The 25,206-nt window shown below is 46.9% G+C and overlaps 1 protein-coding gene across 1 annotated transcript in view; it reads left to right on the top strand.

The window, feature by feature from the left end:
- VEGFD (vascular endothelial growth factor D) overlaps positions 1-25,206 on the top strand; it is a 134,216-nt gene that overhangs the window by 6,491 nt on the left and 102,519 nt on the right. The window contains exon 2 of the mRNA XM_075333121.1: positions 18,409-18,610. Coding sequence (XP_075189236.1) covers positions 18,409-18,610 — 202 coding nt within the window. The remainder of the gene's footprint in view (positions 1-18,408; positions 18,611-25,206) is intronic.

Below are 25,206 nucleotides of genomic sequence, written 5' to 3'. Positions count from 1 at the left end.
GCAGATGCTAATGATTTGATTGCGTCCATTATATTTGTACTGGACCTCAATCCGCCTGTATCAGGGGAGCACCCCTCTCTGGCAGAAAAGCATCAGTATACCTTGCCTAAGAGAACAAGGAGTGTGTTCCTTATCCACTCCAGCTTTCAGGTCACTGTGACCAAGCCCAGAGCCTGTCCTGACAGACGCTTCCCAAAGCGTGGTTCTGATGACTGTTTCCCCCTTCCACCAGTGGTGGTCAAGGAGTGGGCTCATTCACCAAGGGTGGACCCTCCGGTGTCTAGACTTCAGCCCGAACAGTTGTATCAGTGGCTGACGGCACCTCTCTAAGGATCCCACTGTCCGCCAGGTTGTCCTTCTGGCCAAATCTATATATGAGGCGGCAGGGGCCTCGTTCTTCCCATCTTTTGCAGCAGTGCGGGCTCTCAAAGCCATATCTGCTTCTCGGGAGGAGATGCATTCCCTCACCAGGGACTTTATGCCCGACTTAACTTCCAGGCTTCAGTCTTTTCATCCTATGCCATGTCTGCCATGCTGGAGACTGTCACCGCACTGTGGTGGCCTCGGCTACTTCCCTCGCTATCCGCAGGTTCCTGTGGCTTCGAGAGTGGAAGGCAGATGCTTCTTAAGAAGTTCCTTGCTGGACTCCCTTTTGCTGGGACCAGTCTATTCGGTGAACAACTGGATGAAATTATTAAGGAAGCTTTTGGCAGGAAGAGTACTTCCATGCCACAACCCAGGAAACCTGTCCAGGGCAGGAACCAGTCGAGGTTTCGTTCCTCCGCGCCAGTAACGTCCTTGGTCGGTGGCAGGCTCTCCCTCTTGGGCGACGTGTGGTTTCAACACGTCTTCGATCAGTGGGTGTGGGTTACCATCTCCCACGGCTACAGAATAGAATTCTATCCAGCCCGCCAAACAGATTTTTTCTGTCAACTCCCCCCTGCTCCAAGGCCGCCGCCTTCTCACAGGCCGTGGCATTCTTGCAGGCCAATGGAGTAATTGTACCAGTTCCCGACTGGGAACGGTTCTGAGATTTCTACTCAAATCTCTTCCTAGTCCCCGAAAAGGATGGTGCTTTCCAACCTGGATCTCAAGCTTTTCAACAAGCATGTTCAGGTGCGGCAATTTTGCCTGGAATCTCTGCGATCAGTCAATGACCCAAGGAGATTTCTTAGCATCCATCGACATCAGAAATGTCTATCTGCATGTGCCAATCGCAGTTTCACACCAGCGTTGGCTACGTTTTGTAATTGGAGAGGAACATTTCCAATTCGTGGCTCTCCCCTTTGGGTTAGCCACGGCCCCTCGTGTATTCACCAAGGTCAAGGCAGCAGTGGTTGCGGTTCTGCTCCTCCAGGGGTTGGTAGTGATTCCTTACCTGGACGACCTTCTAGTCAGGGCTTCATCCAGTGCAGACTGTCAGCGGAGTGTCTCGCTCACTCTCAGCGGAGTGTCTCGCTCACTCTCAGCGGAGTGTCTCACTCACTCTCGCCACGCTTGCAAGTCCACTCTGACCCCGACCCAGGAACTTACGTACCTAGGGATGCAATTCGAGACTCTGCTGGCACTTGTGAAGCTGCCCTTAGTCAAACAGCAGTCCCTTCATCTGGCGGTTCGCTCTCTGCTGAGGCTCCGCCGTCATTCCATCAGGCACCTCATGCCGGTGCTGGGTCAGATGGTGGCGTCAATGGAAGCGGTTCCCTTTGCCAGTTCCATCTGCGTCCCCTGCAGCTGGACATTCTCCGCTGTTGGGACAAGGGACCTCTTCCTTGCACAGGCTGGTGGCTCTGTCGCCATAGACCAGGAGCTCTCTTTAAGTGGTGGCTTCAGCCTCTCTCTCTGTCCCAGGGACGCTCCTTTCTGGCCCCGTCGTGGGTGATTCTCACCACGGATGCCAGTCTATCCGGCTGGGGAGCAGTGTTTCTCCACCACCGAGCACAGGGCACTTGGACTCCGTCCGAATCAGCCCTCTCGATCAATGTGCTGGAAGTCAGGGCTGTACTCCTAGGACTCGCAGCCGCCTAGCAATGTTGGAAGTTCAACGTATCCTTCAGTGGACGGAGGACTCTAAGTCCTCCGCAGTCCACATCCCAGGCGTAGAAAACTGGGAGGCAGATTTTCTCAGCCGTCAAACCGTAGACAGCGGCGAGTGGGCCCTGCATCCGGCAGTGTTCCGGTCAATTTAGCAGGCGGGGCACTCCGGAAGTGGATCTAATGGCATCCCGGCACACCAACAAGGTCCCGGTTTACGTGGCTCGCTCCCACGATCCTCAGGCCTTGGCAGCGGACGCGCTGGTTCCAGATTGGTCCCAGTTCCGTCTGGCCTACGTGTTTCCCCCTCTAGCTCTCTTGCCCAGAGTCCTGCGCAAGATCAGAATGGAGGGCCGTCGGGTCGTACTCATCGCCCCAGACTGGCCCAGGCGAGCTTGGTTCCCAGACCTGCTCCGTCTGTCCGTAGAGGTGCTGTGGCATCTCCCAGACCGGCCAGACCTTCTCTCAGAGGGTCCGTTTTCCGCCAGAATTCTGCGGCTCTCAGATTAACGGCGTGGCTCTTGAGCCCTGAATCCTTACGGCTTCAGGCATTCCTTCCGAGGTCATCTTCACTATGACTCAGGCTCGGAAGTCTTCCTCGGCCAGGATTTACCACAGGACTTGGAGAATTTTCCTGTCCTGGTGTCGTTCTTCCGGCCATGCTCCTTGGCCGTTTTTCCTTGCCGACCATCCTGTCCTTTCTACAGTCCGGCCTGCAGCTAGGACTGTCCCTCAATTCCCTCAAGGGACAGGTCTCGGCTCTGTCAGCGTTGTTCCAACGGCGTATCGCCCGGCTGGCCCAGGTGCGCACCTTCATGCAGGGCGCATCTCACATCATTCCGCCTTACCGGCGGTCTCTGGATCCCTGAGACCTTAATCTGGTCCTCATGGCCTTACAGAAACCCCCCTTTGAGCCTCTTGGGGAGGTTTCGTTGTTTCGTCTTTCACAGAAAGTGGTTTTTCTGGTGGCCATAATTTCTCTCAGGAGAGTCTCTGATTTGACTGTGCTCTCTTCGGAGTCACCCTTTTTGGTTTTTTTCACCAAGACAAGGTGGTTCTCCGTCCGACTCCGGGCCTTCTCCCTAAGGTGGTGTCTCCTTTCCACCTTAATCAGGACATTTCATTGTCTTCCCTTTATTCGGCCCCTGTGCATCGCTTTGAGAAAGCGTTGCATGCTTTAGATTTGGTGCGGACGCTCCGGATCTATGTGTCACGCACCGCTGTTTTTTAGGCGGTGCACCTCTCTTTTTGTGCTGACCACAGGTCAGCGCAAGGGTCTCTCGGCTTCTAAACCGACCCTAGCTCGTTGGATTAGGTCGGCCATATCCGATGCCTACCAATGTTCTCAGGTGCCTCCCCCGCCGGGGATTAAGGCGCACTCGACCAGAGCTGTCGGTGCCTCTTGCGCTACGGCTCAGCAGGTCTGTCAGGCTGCCACTTGGTCTAGTCTGCACACCCTTTCGAAGCACTACCAAGTGCATGCTCATGCTTCGGCAGATGCGAGCTTGGGCAGACGCATCCTTCGGACGGCTGTCGCCCATTTGTGAAGTTAGGTTTGCCTACTTCTCAGTTTCTGTTTATTTCCCACCCATGGACTGCTTTGAGACGTCCCATGGTCTGAGTCTCCCATAGGAACGATGAAGAAAAAGAGAATTTTGTTTACTTACCGTAAATTCTTTTTCTTATAGTTCCGACATGGGAAACCCAGCACCCTCCCTGTTGCCTGTTGGCAGCTTTCTTGTTCCGTGTGTTTTCACCGGCTGTTGTTGTAGACAGAGGTTCCGGTTATTCCGGGTTTTACTCTGTCTCTACTTATGGGTGGATGTCCTCCTTCAGCTTTGGCACTAAACTGGTTGGATTTGTCATCCGGGGAGTGTATATGCTCGGAGGGAGGAGCTACACTTTTAGTGTAGTACTTTGTGTGTCCTCCGGAGGCAGAAGCTATACACCCATGGTCTGGGTCTCCCATGTCGGAACTATAAGAAAAAGAATTTACGGTAAGTAAACAAAATTATCTTTATTTCTACATATTTATTATTAATTTGAAATCTCCTGGATATGCCAATATTTTTAAAGGCAAAAATGGAGACTGTCACATCTAGGTGGGTTGCAATGTTGGAATGAAGAACATTGGGATTCCAAAATGGTCGGTTGGTCTCTCGCGGTTTGTGAACTGTCAGAAGCTCCAGTGTTTCATTGAAAGCGGTGGAGTTCACAACTCAATACGAGAGCCTCATTCTGGACTGTTCAAATTTACCAATCTGCAATCACATATTGTTAATGCAGAATTGTAGCTTAAGCCTAGAAAACCCTTTTAAAAAAAACTTAAAGTAGTGGAAGGCTAGAATGGGAACTGTCCTAGCCGGAGATTATTCAACATTAAATCAAGTATTAATATGATACAATCTATATGCTGTGTACTTTAACCAATATAGCGTGGCTACAAATGTGCCATCCATTGTGGCTCTGCCTGTATAACATCTGGAAATGAAGAACTTCTAAGTGTTTGCTAAAACTAAATTCTTTATACAGGCAGTATCATTTTATTTCCATTGTTGCATTTCACATTAGCTTCTCCCTCTTCTGTCATCCGTGAAAACACAATGTAAAAGGGTCAGTTGCCTAGGTCCTTGTGCGCACAATCATATTTGTGATCTGTACCACATGGCTCTCAAATACAGTGTTAAATCCTTTCAATGAGGATCTGCATGCCCAGCTATTAAAATATGGTGGTAAACATAGACATAAACAAAACCGAGTCCTTTGAGTGCCATAAATACCATAATACCATAGTCCCCGAAAATAAGACCGGGTCTTATGTGACTTTTTTTTTTTCCTCTGAAAGATGCACTAGGGCTTATTTTCAGGGGATGTCTTATATTTTCCCATTGCACAACAATCCACATTTATTCTTTAACATTCTGGAACATCAACATTTTGTGTTAATCCTAATACTGGTTCAGATGCACATTTTCATATCTGATTTCCTATTCTCATAGTGGTGAACGAATAGTATAGTGGTAGGTACATACCAAATTTATAAAGGCTTAAATTACCTGATTAAATGCATTATTCTCTATATACTAAGTTTACCCCCAAAAGAAAGCAGACACCCCACGAAAAGAATTGCACTTACGAGTCCAAAGTTGGCAAGTGAATGGGCTCTCCCATACAAATCTGCTCGCTGTAATGTCTCCTGCATTCTACAGCATTTAGCTCCCCCTGGTGTCTGAAAGCAGTATCACTTGTGCGGAGTGATACTGGTACCCGATCTGTTTGTGAGAGCTGCAGTGCACTGCAGCTGGAATGACGAGGGACCTGACAACAACGTAGATCTCTGTGTGAGAGCCCATCCACCATTGGCACTTGCTAACTTTAAGTGTTTGGGGTCCAGTGAGTTCAACTTTTTTGGGGGGGGTTCTACTTACTTTTCAGGGTGTGTGCTTTCTTTTGGGGGTGTCTGCTTTCTTTGATGAAGTGTCCTGTAATCCTAATTATTTTTTGTTACTTTTTTGGCTGTTTGGACACTTCCCTATGGAACCATAACTTTTGCTTATTTTTGGAGTTGGGTTTTTTATTTTAAACATTCTCAAAAAAGCCCCCAAAATTCTAAAATGGCTTATTTTTGAGCTAGGTCTTATATATAATTTCTTCCTAGCAGCATTGATTTCAGTGTTTCTAGCAGAAAACTCAATCCATGATATTTTACTTAGAAATAAGTCAATGTATCGTACTTTGTGATACACTTCATAGCTGAACTTGTCAAATCTTTGAACTGATATTTTACATTTAAAATACTCACATTTCCACAGGCTATTGATGTTATGTTCTTAGGTTGCTTTTTACATCTTCTCCTGCCTATAATTCTGTATTATTTCATTCTACACTTTATTCAAGTAATGTTAAATCACACATGTATAGTTTAAGTTGTCAGAAACTGAGGATAGTAACCAAAAGCCCAAACCAGGCTATAATTGTTACAGGGTGGTACTGAATGATAGGGAGTTCCAGAACTGGCCCTAGGACTGAAGCCCCTGTGCTCACCCTCACCCCAGGGGTGCCCTTGAAGGTAGGGAGGCCCGAGTCTCTGATCTGGCCCTGTTTCCTGTCTGACCTTGATCTTACTCCCCCCAACCCTGAGAGTGGGCTGGAAATCCAGTAGCACAACCTCACAGAAAGGACATGGACAAGGGAGAACGAAAACTCATACACACTGCACTCACACACAAAGGGGAGACAATATGAATGCTTGGAGAATAAAGAAGAGTGCTGGGAAAAACTTACAACAGGGGAGCATTCACACCAAGCAGCAAAGCAACTGCTGTTCACCATAAACCGAGAACCACTGCAACCAGGATCGCTGATGCTTTCTTCGGCAGGCTCTTATTACAATCCCCAGCCTTAAATAGGACGAGACCAGCTGCAGATGGTAATTAGCAGCCTGGCTCAAAGAAGAGTAGCGCACTGCTCCAAAAAGGATTAACTTCTTTTTGTAGAGTCCTACATGCAATGTGAACAGAGTTCGACGCTGTAGTAGCAATCCGCGTGTACGGACATATAGATTGTGGTTACAGAGGGTGCGAATGTGACCGGGCCAGTGTGGGTGAGGAGCTCTCACACGCTAGTGCCAACTTCAACTGGATTTGCGTCCTTGGACATAGATTCAGCTGTACTGTATTACGGTGCAAAGACCCCTCCAACGTCCTGCACTGCAATACACTGCTGGCCAATTAGAGGTTGGCAGCAGATGTCTTGGTGTGCCCCTCATTGGCAGCACATGGCAGTGACGTCATGCTCTGTAGCAGGAATGCCGAAGCCAGCCTCCTGCTTTAAAAATAATGCGTTGGAGAAGACAAGAAGAACGGGGAACATTATTACTGGAAAGGGCCCCCTAAGATGTGGAACATTATTATGGCAAATGGCCCCCCAGCATAGGAAAAAATATGTCAAGAATGAGTTCAGGATTGCGGTATTACTGGAAAAGGCCCAGGATGAGGGACATTATACCAGGAAGGGGTTTCGGATGGGGGACATTTACTGGAAGGGGCCCAGGATGGGGGAAATTATACCAGAAATGGGCTCAAGAACATTATTACTTGAAAAAACCTGGGATAGGGGCATTATACCAGTAAGAGGGCCAAAATGGGGGAAATATACCATGAAGATACCCAGCATGGGTCTCATTATACCAGAAAGGGGCTTAGGATGGGGGACATCATTATTATGATCTTATGTCTTATGATATTATTATAATTATTATTAACAAGCCTACAACAGCCCTCAGTCCAGTAGACCCCTGTGCAACCAGCTCTGTCCTCACCTATTGTACCATCACCCATTCCCTGTAGACGTAGACTTTGAGCCCTCGGGGGCAGGATCCTCTCTCCTATACCAGTCTGTTTTGTACTGTTAATTGATTGTTGTACGTATACCCTCTTTCACTTGTAAAGCGCCATGGAATAAATGGCGCTATAATAATAAATAATAATAATATAGGAAGGAGCTAGGATGGGAACATTTTTACAGGAAGGCACTAGGATGGGGGGTATCATTATATGGGTGGCTAACAGGTTATTGTTTTTATAGAATCTATGTTTTTATAGGATCTAGAATGTTACATTGGTCCATACATCTGACCAATATGCAGGTCGGGGCTCTAGTCCAAATTTGGCATCAGAGCCGTTGGACCTCAATGCTCTTTTCTCTAATCCTCTATGTTGTGATGTTGCAAATAATGCAGAGGCGGACACATAATGGGTGCAACCTCTGCAGACACACAGGGAGCCGAGAGGTATGGGATTACACTAACATCTCCAAAGCAGGTGGAATTGTGTATTATGTTGAACTACTGGGTTTCAAAAGGCCCATATATTGTTCTTGCTCAGAGACCCTCTTTTGTTTGTGCTCGCTCCAGAGATAATGGTGGACGTATGTTCCAAGTAGACGAGTTTATTCTCCCAATGTCTGAGTGTTGACGATTCTGCTGGAGGCTGAAATATGTAACAGGTTATGAGGCTAGACACAGAGAACAGCTTGGTGAGCAGACTGACATGGGGAATTTTTCAGAGGTTCTTATCTCTTGTAAACAAGTAAGAAACTCATAATATACATACAAAGGAAAGAAGGAAAATTGCCAACAGCTCAGAGCTTATACTCTTCTAGAGGCTAAACTTAATAATGACAATTTCCAACTACGGAAGTTCTAGTGATAATGTTACTGTCGAGAAATGACTTATGGGAGAGATCACAGATAATCAAGAATGGGATAAGAAAATAGACCAGCAATAGCCATTGAATGCATATTAGGAGAGGATCGTCAACCGATCCACATGAAATAGGAGAAAACTGCTAAAAGCAAAGAGTAAAGGGGGCTTTACACGCTACGATATCGTTAATGTTTTGTCGTCTGGGTCAAGTCAACGATATCGCAGCGTGTGACACTGACCAGTGACCTTAAGCGACCTCAAAAATGGTGAAAATCGTTCACCATGGAGAGGTCGTCCCAAACTCAAAAATCGGTAAGGGTTGTTTATCCAGGTGGTTCATCGCTCATGCGGCAGCACACATCGCTATGTGTGACACCGCAGGAGCGAGGAACGTCTCCTTACCTGCCGCCGGCCACAATGCGGAAGGAAGGAGGTGGGCGGGATGTTACGTCCTGCTCATCTCCGCCCCTCCGCTTTGATTGTCCGGCCGCTTAGTGACGTCGCTGTGATGCCGAACGTCCCTCCCCCTGAAGGAGGGATTGTTCGGCAGTCACAGCGACAACGCCGACCAGGTAAGTATGTGTGACGCTGCCGTAGCGATAATGTTCGCTACGGCAGCGATCACAAACAATCGCATGCGCGACGGGGCAGGTACTTACACGCTCGCTATCGCTACAAATTGCTAGTGATAGCGCTACCGTGTAAAGCCCCCTTAAGTGCCCTGCAAAAGCTACATGAGATATCCATTCTAAACAGCAAGTTATATCTGCCAAGGAAATTGTACAACATTAGGCTTGTCAAAGAAGGTGATATGCAGGGGCACATAGATGACATCCTCGAAATGATCACTCTATTGATATGGGAAGAAGGCACATAAAGTGCACTGATAATGCAGTAAGATAAGGCCTGAGACAGATCTGACACTAGAATTTGTAAAGCCCAGACTAATAGATGAATATAAAAGAGGAAAAGCACTTGTACAGGACTGCACAGAAAGGTAGAGTGAAATCACTCTTAAAGGGGTTGTCCCCTGTACTTGCCTCCCAAGTTGGCGCCGCTCAAGCGCTGTCAGTAACTGCAGTCCAGGGCTCACGTTATATTATTATTATTATTAGCTGAAGTACCCGGGCGTTGCCCGGGATAGTAACTGTCTCTCTGTCTCTCTCCCAGTCTCTGTTTATCAGTCTCTGTATGTCTGTGTGTCTGTCTCTCTGTCTGTCTCTATCTCTGTGTCTCTCTATCTGTCTGTCAGTCTCATTCCAGGTCTGTCTCTTTCCTCGTCTGTTTCTTTCCCCGTCTGTCTCTTTCCCCGTCTGTCTCTTTTTCCCCCTCTGTCTCGTTCTCCGTCTGTCTCGTTCTCCGTCTGTCTCGTTCCCCGCATGTCTCTTTTCCCCGCATGTCTCTTTTCCCAGCATGTCTCTTTCCCCGCATGTCTCTTTTCCCCGCATGTCTATTTTCCCGCATGTCTCTTTCCCCGCATGTCTCGTTCACCCGTCTGTCTCGTTCCCCCGTCTGTCTCTCTCCCCCGTCTGTCTCTCTCCCCCGTCTGTCTCGCTCCTCCGTCTGTCTCGCTCCCCCGTCTGTCTCGCTCCCCTGTCTGTCTCGCTCCCCCGTCTGTCTCGTTCTCTGTCTGTCTCGTTCCCCGTTTGTCTCTTTCTCTTTCCCGGTCTCTTTACTTGTCTCTGTCTCTTTCCCCCTCTGTCTCTTTCCCCGTCTGTCTCTGTCTGTTTCCCTGTCTCTTTCCCTGTCTCTCTGTCTGTCTCTTTCTTTCCCTGTCTGCCTCTTTGACTGTCTGTCTCTCTCTCTTTCTTTCTCTCTCTCTGTCTCTTTCCCTGTCTGCCTCTTACTCTGTCTGTGCCTATGTCTGTCTGTCTCTTTCTGTCTCTCTCTATCCATCTCCCCAACGACATCTGATTACCTCACACATAAGCTTCTTATACTAACAATTTATTTTGTTCCTATAGCAACCACTCACAGCTGCTAATAATAACCAATAGCTCGCAGCCCCATTGACTTTAATGGAGGCAGATTTTTTTGGAGAGTAAAGGGTGCTTTACACGCTGCGACATCGCTAGCGATTGCTAGCGATGTCGCGAGAAATAGCACTCGCCCCCCTCGTTCGTGCGACATTTGGTCATCGCTGCCGTAGCAAACATTATTGCTACGGCAGCGTCACATGCACATACCTGGTCAGCGACGTCGGTGTGACTGCCGAACAATCCCTCCTTCAAGGGGGAGGTGCCTTCGGCGTCATAGCGAAGTCACTGCGGCGTCACTAAGCGGCCGTCCAATAGAAGCGGAGTGGTGGAGATGAGCGTGACGTAACATCCCGCCCACCTCCTTCCTTCCGCATTGCCGGTGGACGCAGGTAAGATGTTCGTCATTCCTGCGGTGTCACACACAGCGATGTGTGATGCCGCAGGAACAACAAACATCGTGCCTGCAGGAGCAACGATATTAAGGAAAGGAGCGACGTGTCAACGATCACCGTTTTTGAATGATTTTGCGATCGTTGATCGTCGCTCCTTGCTGTCACACACTGCAATGTCGCTACCGGATGTGCGTCACTAATGACGTGACCCCGACGATATATCGCAGCGTGTAAAGCACCCTTAATTGTAAAGCGCGGGGTTTAATTTTCCTGTCAAAACATAGTCTATCACGTTCCCTGAATCACATGGGGTGTCTGTGCAAAATTTCGTGATTGTAAATGCGACGGTACGGATTCCTTTAGCGGACATACACACATGCATACATACACTCAGCTTTATATATTAGATTTATTTATAGAGCACCATTGATTCCATGGTGCTGTACATAAGAAGGGGGTTACATACAGAATACATATACAAGTTACAGTAGAAAGACTAGTACAGAGGGAAGAGGACCCTGCCCTTGTGGGCTTACTTTCTATAGGATTTTGGGGATATTGCGATATCACGCAAGCCCCGCATTCAATCACCACCAGCTTCTTTCCCCACGCCTGCGGACCAAATGAGGAAATCAACAGGAAGTGGAGATTTAGAGCGGACAATCCCTTTTAATGCACTGCAGAGTCCAGCAGACCTCCATGTTAATGGCGGAGGCAGCATAGGTGCAAAATACTGATGAAACAACATCTCACATGCCAACCATTAATGCCTAGTATTAAAAAATATACATAAGGATACGGTTTGTGTAAAGCAGGGGTCTCAAACTCGGCAGAGTAAGTGGGCCGCACATGAAAAAAAATTTAAGGCAGAGGGCCGCATTCCTTTCAAATTTAATACAATACAATAGCTAATCAATTATTTCAACTATTATAACAATACTACATTAGTATGCGCTGAGAATCCAAAATACCGTGAAGCGAAACGTCATTTTTTTATATTATTTATTTGTCAAAGAGAGTGGGCATCTGTGATTGGCATCAGCATCAAAATGTACAAGCAGATTCCAGGTTATTCCAACAGCCAAGCACAGACACTCATTCTCTGTCACAGCATTAAAAAAATTACATAGCGCTCCGCAGTATTTTTGATTCTCAGAGCAGATAAAGCGGACAGATACGGGCTGCCACCCCCAGCTGCCTGGCTTTACCTTAGCTGGCAATCAAAATACAGAGAAGCCCAATTGTTTTTTTAATTAAATAATGGGAAAAAAAAATGCGTGGGCTCCCGCCATATTTTGATCACCAGCCAGGTAAAACCAGACAGCTGAGGGCTGCGATTCTCAGCGTGGTAAGGCCCAAGCATTTTGGGCCCCCCGCAGCCCACAACCGCCCCTGGAAATGGCGCATTCATCACAGCGCTATTTCCAGGTGCTTTACCTGGCTCTTCCAGCGTCCCTGGTGGCAGTGGCACACTGGGTAATAATGGGGTTAATACCAGCTTTGTATTCTCAGCTGGTAGTAAACCCGAAATTCATGGTGTCATGTCAAATTAGATGTGACCACCATGAATTTTTAGTAAACAGTAAAAAAAACACAACACAGAGAAAAATATTTTTATTAGAAATGAAACAAAAAACGCATTTAGGGACTCCATCTTTTTTAGAAAAAAAAAACTTCCCTCTGACGTAGTCCAAAGTCAATGTCAGCTCAGCTTCATTGCCCTGAACAGATGAGCGTCTGTCCAGACCGACAAGAAGGCTGAGACTGAAAGTAACATTTTCCGGTCTTCCAGTCACCATCAAAATCATTTTTATCATCATCATACACACACAGCCACCATCATCATCATACAAACACACACGGCAATCATCATCATACACAGCCATCGTCATCATCATCATAGTCATCGTCGTCACTCACAAACAGCCACCACCACAATCATCATCAGTCACACACAGCCACCACCGCCATTATCATCAGTTGCACACAGTCACCACCACCATCATCAGTCACACACAGCCACTACCGCCATCATCATCATCATCATCAGTCGCACACAGCCACCACCACCACCATCATCATCATCAGTCACAAACAGCCACCACCGCCATCATCAGTCACACACAGCCACCACTGCCATCATCATCATCAGTCGCACACAGCCACCATCACCATCATCAGTCACAAACAGCCACTACCGCCATCATCATCATCAGTCACACACAGCCACCACCGCCATCATCATCATCAGTCACACACAGCCACCATCACCATCATCATCATCATCAGTCGCACACAGCCACCATCACCATCATCATCAGTCACAAACAGCCACTACCACCGCCATCATCATCATCAGTCACACACAGCCACCACCGCCATCATCATCATCAGTCACACAGCCACCACCGCCATCATCCTCATCAGTCACACACAGCCACCATCACCATCATCATCAGTCGCACACAGCCACCGTCACCATCAGTCACAAACAGCCACCATCACCATCATCATCAGTCGCACACAGCCACCGTCACCATCAGTCAGAAACAGCCACTACCGCCATCATCATCATCAGTCATACACAGCCACCACCGCCATCATCATCATCAGTCACACACAGCCACCACTGCCATCATCATCATCAGTCACACAGCCACCACCGCCATCATCATCATCAGTCACACACAGCCACCATCACCATCATCATCAGTCGCACACAGCCACCGTCACCATCAGTCACAAACAGCCACTACCGCCATCATCATCATCAGTCATACACAGCCACTACCGCCATCATCATCATCAGTCGCACACAGCCACCACCGCCATCAGCATCATCAGTCGCACCCAGCCACCACCGCCGTCATCATCATCAGTCCCACACAGCCACCACCGCCGTCATCATCATCAGTCCCACACAGCCACCACCGCCATCATCATCATCAGTCACACACAGCCACCACCGCCGTCATCATCATCAGTCCCACTCAGCCACCACCGCCATCATCATCATCAGTCACACACAGCCACCACCGCCGTCATCATCATCAGTCCCACACAGCCACCACCGCCATCATCATCATCAGTCACACACAGCCACCACCGCCATCATCATCATCAGTCCCACACAGCCACCACCGCCATTATCATCATCAGTCACACACAGCCACCACCGACATCATCATGATCAGTCGCACACAGCCACTATCAATATCAGTCACACACAGCCACCACCGCTATCATCATCCTCATCATCATCAACACACAGCCATCATCATCATCATCAACACACAGCCATCATCATCATCATCCACACACACATACAGCCATCATCACCATCAACACACACAGCCATCATCATCATCCACACACACACAGCCATCACGCACACACACACACAGCCATCATCATCACACACACACAGCCATCATCACACACACACACACACACACACAGCCATCATCACACACACACACACACACACACACACACACACAGCCATCATCATACACACACACACAGCCATCATCATACACACACACAGCCATCATCATACATACACACACACACACACACATCATCACACACACACACACAGCCATCATCATACACACACACACACATCATCACACACACACACACAGCCATTATCATACACACACACAGCCATCATCATACACACACACACAGCCATCATCATACACACACACACAGCCATCATCATACACACACACACAGCCATTATCATATACACACACACACACACACACAGACACCACAAACGTTCTAACGTGCCCTATGCTTTTGTTCCTTCCGCTGCACCCGCCGGCAAAGCAGCTGACGTCAGCGCTGCTCGGGTCGCGCTGCTGAGCTCGAGTTGAATGCCGCCGTCGATTGCTTCACCCTGACATCTGATTGAACTCCGGCTTTGATTGCTTCTCCCTGGCGGCTTCTCCAATGTGAAAGTGCAGCTGGCGACCGCTAAATGACTGGAGGCAGTGGAGGGCAAATATCAAGGGTTCTGCACTGTGTGTCTGCGGGCCGCATAAATCAGACTGGCGGGCCGCATGCGGCCCGGGGGCCGCGTGTTTGAGACCCCTGGTGTAAAGTGTCAGTCAGAAAGATACATTGTGCACAGTGTCTGGCTTACAGCTTATTATTGATGCCAATACTATTACATCACACAGGCTACCCAGCGCTATACAAATGCACCCCACAAGGACAGACACCCCAATTCTCTAACCTAACAATAAAGTGCCAGGCTGAACCCTGCAATAGATGGGCAAGAGAATCTCACTGAGATGAGATTGAGATGAGGGAGTGTACTTCGTCCCCTTTTATGTAGCTGACCAATCATAAGCAGGCAGCAACACACTGGTGAAAGAACACGCCCCCACAGTAGCACTGACAGTCTTCTCACCTCACTGCAGAGTAATGACCGTGCTGGAGCACAGCAGACCTGAGTGTGGTTCACTGACAGATTTCAGTTCTAATCTCTGGCAGTCAGGTAGTGGAGGCAGTACTGCAGAGTTGATTCTCATTGTAAACACTCCACATATCACAACAGAAAGGCAGAATTAAAACGACAGAACAAAAAAAAACTTTTATATAATTGCAGTCATTATCACATTATGTATCCAGTTCAGCATCAAAAATTTAGGGAAAAGTTCTCTTTAGAGTGACAGATACAGGAAAGAAAGTAAAAAATGCTTGAGATGCCACTAACAGGGACAGAATGTACAATATGAAAAGAAGAAAAGCAGAAACACTTTTCAAAAGAGACTAAACAAATGGTTAAAATATACACTAAAGGGGGCTTTACACGCTGCGACATCGCTAATGCGAAGTCGTTAGGGTCACGGAATCTGTGACGCACATCCGGCCGCATTAGCGATGCCGTTGCGTGTGACACCTATGAGCGATTTTGCATCGTCGCAAAATCGCTCATCGGTGACATGGGGGTCCATTCTCAAATATCGTTACTGCAGCAGTAACGAGGTTGTTCCTCATTCCTGCGGCAGCACACATCGCTCCGTGTGACGCTGCAGGAACGAGGAAGCTCTCCTTACCTGCCTCCCAGCCGCTATGCGGAAGGAAGGAGGTGGGCGGGATGTTACGTCCCGCTCATCTCCACCCCTCCGCTTCTATTGGGCGGCGGTTCAGTGACGCAGCTGTGATGCTGAACGAACCGCCCCCTTAGAAAGGAGGAGGTTCGCCGGTCACAGCAACGTCACCGGGCAGGTAAGTACGTGTGACGGGTCTGGACGATGTTGTGCAGCGATTTGCCCATGTTGCACAACAGATGGGGGCAGGAACGCACGCTAGCGATATCGGTACTAGTCTGCTAGTCTCCTTTGATCACATGATATGCTGTTGGGGAACCAGTCATATTCCCTCCCCTTCTATATATGCTGGCTGGACTCTTCCTCTAATGCCAGCTATGGATCCTCTATATTGATTGGTGAGTTATTGTGATCCAGACTAATTGGTGGTTGTAATACTTTGTTGCTAAGAATGGTTGTGGTGACAACCTTTGTTGTCCTTTTGTTGCTGGCTTATTTCTATTGATTTTCTCCTTAATTTCTTCAGGATCTGTGGAAACTACATATTCTGGCACTCCGTCTGCTGACTTCTCTGATCTCTGTGATCAGAACAGGCAGACTCAGGCGTCAACCCACAGATTTGTGGTTCATAGGCAGGCTAGCAAGAGTCAAATCTCTGTTGGGCTGCTTGTTAATCTCCTTTGATCACATGACATGCTGTGGGGGAACCCATCATATTCGCTACCCTCCTCCATATGCTGACTGGACTCTACCTTTAATGCCAGCTATAGCTTCTCTATACTGGTCTGGTTCGGTATTGTGATCCAGACTAATTGGTGGTTGTAGTACTTTGTTACTATAAGCAGTTGTGGTGATAACACTTGTTATTTTGTTGCTACCTTACTTCTCTTGCTTTTCTCTGTAGTTTCTTATGGTCTGTTCCTGTGGGTTTGCAGTATGTTTGAGTTGTGTTTTTTCACTGCCTGTCTTTATCTGTGTTGCCATCAAACTCATGCCCCTTCCTTCCTTGGTTGGGGGAACAGTTTAGTTCTGGTCAAGAGAATAGTAAGGCATGGGACTCTGGCATCTCCACCATTGGGAGTAATCAGAGGTTAGGGATAGCCTAGGGTCCCCTAGTGTGAGGGACAGTATAGAAGCCCCCTGTAAAGAAGCTGTACACAAAAAGCTATAGAAAAAGCAGATTTGGTACATGTTTGCTGCTTTTTTGGTGCTTTTTTGTCTCCACGGATTACATGTGACATTTGGGTACAGCACATGTTTAATAAATATAGTCTTATTTACTACAAATGCAGCAAAAATGTATGGTTGTGTTTATTGTAGAATTTGTGCACTTCCTCATTGCTTTCTATGATGAAAAAAGGTTAAAAAATTCAGCAAAAACTGAAAGAATTGACATGATGCAGATTAAAAAAAAAAAATGAGCAGCGAAGAAATGCTGCAAAAATGCAACGTGTAACATGGCCTAAGCAATAGAAAACATGTACATTTTTCATCCAAAGCAAGTACAGTCAGTGTAAATGTACCAACATCTTGAGAACAGGTTTCATTTCTGAGAAAAGGGAGTCAATAAATAGGGAGGAAAAGGTTGTCATGAAAAAAAAAGCAGTCAAACTACCCATCGAAGAAAGAGGAAGAATCAGATGGCATGGAAAGGCAGATTAAGTTTTTAAGAGAACAGCTGGTACACGAGAAAACAACATGTTCAGGATATGGTCATCTAAGAGAATTCCCTGAAGGTCAAGATTGGAGAACTTCGATAAGTCATGATGGTTATTCTTGAAAAGTCCCTGAAGTTCTGGGCTGATCAAAACCCTGGGCTACTAAGCTTTAGCTGTTGACAAGGGATGTTGAATAGTGTTGAGCGAGCACTGACATTCTCCTTAAGAACTGGATACTCGATGGATGAAAGTTGAGTACCCGAGTATATGGATGTCAATGGGGGACTTGAGCATTTTTTACGGAAGATTTCCCAAAAAAATGCTCAACTCCCTCATTGACTTCCATTGTACTTGGATACTCGAGTCACGCCCATCCAAACTTCCAAAAGACTGTTACAAGTATAAAGCAACTAAGCATGTAAGTGCCCGCTCCTCACTAATATTAAAGTATACAACAACTGCAGGCTCATGTTGGAGTGGGACAATTTTTATTGGATAGTAGATGGTGCTCTTTTCTAGATTTTATTGGATGACCACTCTGTTCTTTTCTTTAGTCCTCCAAGTTGTGATGATCCAGATAACGGTTGCTGTGATCTCCATATGCTCCAATTTTTTTTGTCTTTTTCAGACAACTCATTTAATACATATTCATTTTTCCTCTTTTCCATTACAATTGTCGGGGGTAGCATAAAATATACATTAGTCTTATGTCGCCTTTTGTTGTTGGTTTCCGGATGACTATTGTGTAACCACTTTCTGCTGTTTATCACTACAACATACATTTTCAGTAGAAGAGCATCAGACTCCCTAGAATTTTAAAGTGGACCAGATGCCCTGTATATTTTGGAATGTGTTCCTGGAACTTTGCTGCCAAAAAGGGGAAATATGGAAAGAATTCACTGTTAAATAACATGTAGATTGCGTTTCTGTGTTATAGGAATGTTATTCTGTGTGACAGCATTGGACTGTATTAAAAAATCTGCATTGGCCAAGGCCACTGCAACTATCAGACCATATAACTGACCACTTCTGATGAGTAGCAATAGCTGATAGTTTACCGTGTGTTTCCTCTATAGGGAGTGACGCAGATTGAGTTAGAACAAAGGATCAGATCTGCTGCAAACCTTGAAGAGCTTCTACGTATCACCCACCCCAGAGAGCTGAAGTTATGGAGATGTCGGTCAAAACTCAAGTCCTACATCAGCTCTGACACCAGGTCTGGACCCCACCGCTCAACCAGATTTGCTGCAGCGTTCTATGATATTGAAATACTAAAAGGTAAATGATCTGGTAAATTGTATAATATTGATAGCCACAATAGTTAAAGCGGTTGTCCACTCCAGTGTAATCAGTTATTCTATAGTGCAAAGTTATCAAATTGTTTGATAAGTTGCAACAATTTTCAATAATTCTGCTTTGAATGGAATTTTTTTTTTTGCATTGAGGGTGTGAGGATATTATGAGAAATCTTATGAGAATTATGACATTCATACCCAGCTGTCACATTCCATTTGCACACTCCCTGCCCTGCTGCCAGAAGAAATCCTGCTCTGCCTTAAGGGCCAAATGGTGGAGGTGACAAATCCAATCAAAGCAGTTCCTGAGCCAGCAAGTCCCCCTGCTGAGCAAATGGTCCTGCTCAGGAGGTAGGCGAAGAACTACAAGTTTATAACCTAACTTTAAAGCACTAGGTCTAGGCTCTGCTAGACTGGACTGGGCTGATGTAAGAGTTATAATATTGAGGACTGCATCGTCCCCACAAATAAGGCAGGCATTTTTTCAGATTCCTGACAACAAGACGCACCTCACACACTTTTGCGCTAAATTGTGAGACGTGCATAGCAGTCAATAATTAATAATTCTCCAAAGAAAGCCCACAACCTTATCATGTTTCTAATCTATAGGTAGATAAAATAATAACTGGAACTATAATATTCATATCTTCCGTGTGAGACGCTCAAGGGCGGAGATATGGGAAAACTAAAAATACATATCTCTTTGGAAGCTAAAAAAGCACACCCATGCCCAGCCGAGTCTTAGGTCACAAGGGGGGATGGGACATGGGGAGAACATAGGTTCCTAAAAATCAGAGCGGACATCTTGTAGGTGTTCTTCTCTGGGTGACCACATGTGATAAACATGTGTCAGGAGTCCCTGGAAACTTGTGGTTCCACAGCGCCCCCCTCTACCAGCCAACCCCAAGCATATTTACAAAGGGACAAGGTAAGTGATCCATCTGTAACCACGACTTATCTGGAACTGTACCTCTGACATATATAATCTCTAAATTCCATCTTGTATATAGTGTATTATCTAGTGTGCCCTTAAGGCAATTAAATATAAATATATATATATATATATATATATATATATATATATATATATATATATATATATATATAATTTAATCTTAGCCTGTTCTTTTATCTCAATTCATGAATCCCATGTCTGTGAGTTCGGCTTAGTTTTACACGCTACCTGGGCTGGTTTCTGGCCTGATATAGTCCTGTTTATGGACAAGGCTTATATCGAACAAGAAACTGGTTTCAGTCTACTGCACTCTACCGGACCGGCAGAATTCTGTTCCACTGGGGCTAGTGGAAAGTTCCTGTCAGCCTGTCGGAGTTGTGGGAAAGCTGGGCTTCTGCACCACCAACTCAGTTCCACTCCCTGTGCCTCCCTGCACCCATGGAGACAGGAGGTGTCTGTGCTGCATTGTGCCAGTCAGACCTTACCTACCCTTTCAGGGCGCGGAACGTCGCGTGTTTGTGGAAGTGATGAGGTCGTATCACTTGGCTCTGATGTATTAACCCCTTAACGACCGCGGGCAGTAATATTACGTCCTAGCGGTCATAGTGTTACTGCCCGCGGTCTGCTGCTAGCAGCTTGCCGCGATTGGAGCACATCTTAGCTGATTTTCAGAATCCTTATCTGCTCATGTCGTTTTAACTGCTTAAATGGCGCTGTCAATACGTGACAGCTCCATTATAACTGCATCGCCGGTAAACATTTACTCACTGACCGCAAGTCACGTGACGTAATCACGTGACTTCCGGTCGTTGTCATGGTAGTACAGGGTCATGTGATGACTCCTGTAGCTCACATGAATTACTTTCGGTTTCACCCGGCCCGGAGCCGAGTGAGGCAGAAAATGAGCATATCTGCGGTTTACAGCTGAATAGCTGTGATCAGCAGATATGGAAGAGCGATTTGATCGGTGATCCATATAGCCCTCTAGGGCTCAGGACCCCAGGACCCCAGCGCTGCTAATATAGTATAAGGCCTCATTCACACGTCCATGATTAAACACGTGTGAAAAAAATGGTACCGGTGTCATCAGTGTACTGTCCGTGTATCCGTTTTTGCTATCAGTGTTTTTCACGGATGGATAAAGAAATAAATAAATTACATCCGTGTGCTGTCAGTATTTTTCTCTTACCCTTAGGCGGGCTTTGCACGCTGCGACATCGGTAACAATGTGTTACCGATGCTGCAGCGATAGTCCCCGCCCCCGTAGCACGTGCAATAGCTAGTGAAAGCTGCCATAGCGATTATTATCTCTACGGCAGTTTCACACGCACATACCTGCCGTGCGACGTCCCTCTGGCCGGCGACCCGCCTCCTTCCTAAAGGGGCGGGTCGTGCGGCGTCACAGCGACGTCACACGGCAGGCGGCCAATTGAAGAGGAGGGGCGGAGATGAGCAGGATGTAAACATCCCGCCCACCTCCGTCCTTCTCATTGCAGCCGGCGGCAGGTAAGGTGAAGTTCCTCGCTCCTGCGGCTTCATACACAGCGATGTGTGCTGCCGCAGGAGCCAGGAACAACATCGCACCTGTCGCTGCACCGGCATTATGGAAATGTCGGAGGCTGCAGCGATGATACGATAACGACGCTTTTGCGCTCGTTCATCGTATCAAAAAGGTTTTACACGTTGCGATATCGACTGCGATGCCGGATGTGCGTCACTTTCGATTTGACCCCATCGACATCGCACGTGCGATGTCGCAACGTGCAAAGCCGCCCTTAGCCTTGTATTGTAGTCCTAAAAGTGTAAGTAAAAGATAGTGAAATATTTTATTTTTTTAGTCTCTTCTTTAGGTTGTAGGAGTTTTAAGTCCTGAGACGGTGAGACCCCCACTGATCGCTCAAACATTTGGCCAGAAATGTGCAACCCAGGAGGCAGAATCGCATAGCAATTTTATAAAAAGAGATCTGTAAAAAGGACGCATTTTTTCCTTTTTTGTGACCTCAATATTAGTCTATCTGCACCCTTACTAGAATGTGCAGCTGTTATAATGTTGTAATACAACCCAAAAGTTACCAATCTGTCATTTTTCCCCTTGGAATGCTCTGCAATAAAGTATCTACTGTATGGCTTACTCTTCCAAGAGTATTCACCTAGTGATGGCGAACCTGTGGCAGTCCATCTGTTGCAAAACTACAATTCCCATCATGCCTGGCCATTCAAAGCAAAAGCTTTGGCTGTGAAGGCATGATGGGAATTGTAGTTTTGCAACAGCTGGAGTGCCACAGGTTCGCCATCACTGATTACTGTCCTAGGCAGTAATAATAGGTTATGCGCAGGATCAACCCTCCTGAGCCGTCTTTATGGGCATGTAGGTCATAGAAAGTTGAATAAAATTATAAAATGATACCTCGATATCTGTTATCCGATTTCTTAAGGCCGCTTTACACGCTGCAATATTGTTACCGATATCGCTAGCGTGCGTGCCCGCCCCCATCGGTTGTGCGTCACGGTGAAAACGCTGCCTGTGGCGCACAACATCGCTATGAACAGGCACACGGACTTACCTGTTTAGCGACGTTGCTGTGACCGACAAACGGCCTCCTTTCTAAGGTGCCGATTCATTCGGCGTCATAGTGACATCACTAAGCGGCCGCCCAATAGAAGCGGAGGGGCGGAGATGAGCAGGACGAACATCCCGCCCACCTCCTTCCTTCCTCATTGCGTGCGGCTGCAGGTATGATGTGGTTCCTCGTTCCTGCGGTGTCACACATAGCTGCCGCAGGAACGACGAACAATATCGTACCTCCAGCAGCAATGATATTTGGGAATAGAGCCGTGTGTCAAAAAGCAATGATATGGTGAGTATTATCGCTCGTTAACGGTCGTTCCTGCGTGTCACACGCAACTACGTCACTAACGAGGCCAAATGTGCGTCACGAATTCCGTGACCCCAACGACATCTCTTTAGCGATGTCGTTGCCTGTAAACCGGCCTTTAGGCCGATGTCACACAGGCGTATTACAAATCGGTCCTATTTTCATCCAGAAAAGTAGGATGATTTTTTTCCTCACTTGCCATCCCTGTGTTATCTGTGTGCCGTCCGTATGCAATCCGTTTTTGTTCTCAGCAACTATTATTCACTTACAGTCATTTACAGTGTTCTATGCTACACGCTGGTGGACACAGACAGAAAAAGGCCCCTGTTCAAGAACAATATATGGACCATTTGCAGCCCAAGAACTCATCATAATGAACAATTCCATCTGCTTTGGAGTTAGACAAGCCCCCTCATCCTCTTGGGCCCCTGTGCTGCCGCACTGGTTGCACCAATGAAATGTCCACCCCTGATGCTACAGAATTGTAATGTATCCATAAAAAATGGACATCACTAGGAAGGTCCGTCTGCTGTCCGTGTGGCATTTGTTTTTTTCTCGAACCCATTGACTTGAATTGGCGAGTCTTTCTGGCATCCCCTCGCAGAATGCTGCAACTTTTTTCTTTTCCAGAATTTGGATGAGAAAAAACTGACCATCTGCTCTAATTCATTGACTACCATTGATCCGAGTGCAATGCAAGATTTTCTTGCATTGCAGTCTGATTCATACGCTCATGTGAGCGAGGCCATATTTCAGTTAAATTAATATTTTTCTTAATATGTAAATGAGCTGTTAAAACCTATTGCCCGGACATAGATCTCCCTGAGAATCAGCCTCCAAAGATTATTTTAAGTGAAAGTAGGCATTATTAGTGTGAGACATGTAATGATTGATAGTCTGCTCTCCTGATCTACATGTCTCACACAAGTAACACCCCCTCTCTTTTTATAATAATCTCTGGAGGCAAATTCTCAGTGAGATCTGTGTCCGCCCATAGATCTTAACAGTTCAATTACATAATAAGAAAAACATGGAATAAGATATTGGATCGCAAATATCATAATGATATCATTTTTTTTTAACTTCTATGACCTACAAGCCCATGTTATAGGCATAGGAGAGTTGAGAAATTGATCTTACTAATAGGTTTCCTTTAAAGGGAATCTGTCAGCTGATTCATAGTGCCCAAAACAGGGGTAGTATGATTCAGAGAGTGGCTACATAATTGCAGACAGGCTCTGAAATGCTGTGGCACTTCAGAGAAAATACAGTTGGGTGCGTACCCATGATCAGTGTTTGCAGAGTTGTGGATGCAGCATACTTCAGCTGCATCCAAGACGCTGCGTTGTACAGTACAAGCACAGTGGATGGGATTTCTAGAAATCGCATGCCCACTGTGCTTGTTTTTTCTGCAGCAAACATTGACCTGCGGTTTAGCTTCTGCTGCAAATTTGAATGCGTCCTTCGTAGGGAAAACACAAGCGAGAGACCGCAGCACACTGAACCCTGATCATGGATACAAGCATCTGCGGTCTCCTGCGTGAGACCCACAGGTCGGGACCCGCTGTGTCCAGAACGCAGTGAGTCCTGATTGTGTGCACATACCCTTAAGGGGGCTTTACACGCTACGACATCGCTAATGCGAACTCGTTGGGGTCACGGAATTTGTGACACACATCCGGCTGCATTAGCGATGCCGTTGCGTGTGACACCTATGAGCGATTTTGCATCGTCGCAAAAACGTGCAAAATCGCTCATCGGTGACATGGGGGTCCATTCTCAAAAATCGTTACTGCAGCAGTAATGAAGTTGTTCCTCGTTCCTGCGGCAGCACACATCGCTCCGTGTGACACCGCAGGAATGAGGAAGCTCTCCTACCTGCCTCCCGGCCGCTATGCGGAAGGAAGGAGGTGGGCGGGATGTTACGTCCCGCTCATCTCCGCCCCTCCGCTTCTATTGGGCGGCGGTTCAGTGACGCAGCTGTGACGTCACTGTGACGCTGAACGAACCGCCCCCTTAGAAAGGAGGCGGTTCACCGGTCACAGTGACGTCGCCGGACAGGTAAGTAGTGTGACGGGTCTGGGCAATGTTGTGCGGCACGGGCAGCGATTTGCCCATGTCGCACAACAGATGGGGGCGGGTACCCACGCTATCGATATCGGTACCGATATCGCAGCGTGTAAAGCGGCCTTTAGTTTCCCAGCACTGCAGGAATAATTGATAGGTCTCTCCCACGGCAAGAAACATTTCAACTGCAGCAGAGCAGAGAGAAGCTCTCCAGGGGGTGGTGCTGAACTAGCCTTGTGTCTGTCCATTATTATTATTATTATTATTTATTATTATTATAGCGCCATCAATTCCATGGTGCTTTTCATGTGAAAGGAGTGTACATAATAGTCCATAGTCCCAGGCCGGATCTTTTATACTATACTTTCTCTGAAAAAATGAAGTGTTTCAGAGAACAATATAGCCACGTGGAAAGGACTGTGGAAAAAACAAGCGCAAATAGGGTTTTACCCCAATATGTACGGGGTAAGGAGGGGGGAGTAAGAATACTCACCGAATGTAGTTGTGAGAGTCACAACTACTATGAACGCATGTGATGTAGATCCCAGGCAGCAGCCACCAGCAGACAGCAGATCACAGAGAGTAAAGGAGAGAGGTGTTCATTTGCTGCGCCGAAGAGATCACTTCAGTGGATGTTCAGATTAATGCCACTTTATTAATCATATAGGTCAACGCGTTTCT

This window comes from Anomaloglossus baeobatrachus, chromosome 2 (assembly GCF_048569485.1).
Source record: "Anomaloglossus baeobatrachus isolate aAnoBae1 chromosome 2, aAnoBae1.hap1, whole genome shotgun sequence".
NCBI lineage: Eukaryota > Metazoa > Chordata > Amphibia > Anura > Aromobatidae > Anomaloglossus > Anomaloglossus baeobatrachus.
The sequence above is the reverse complement of the archived record's forward strand: the minus strand, read 5'-3'. Positions and strand labels throughout refer to the sequence as shown.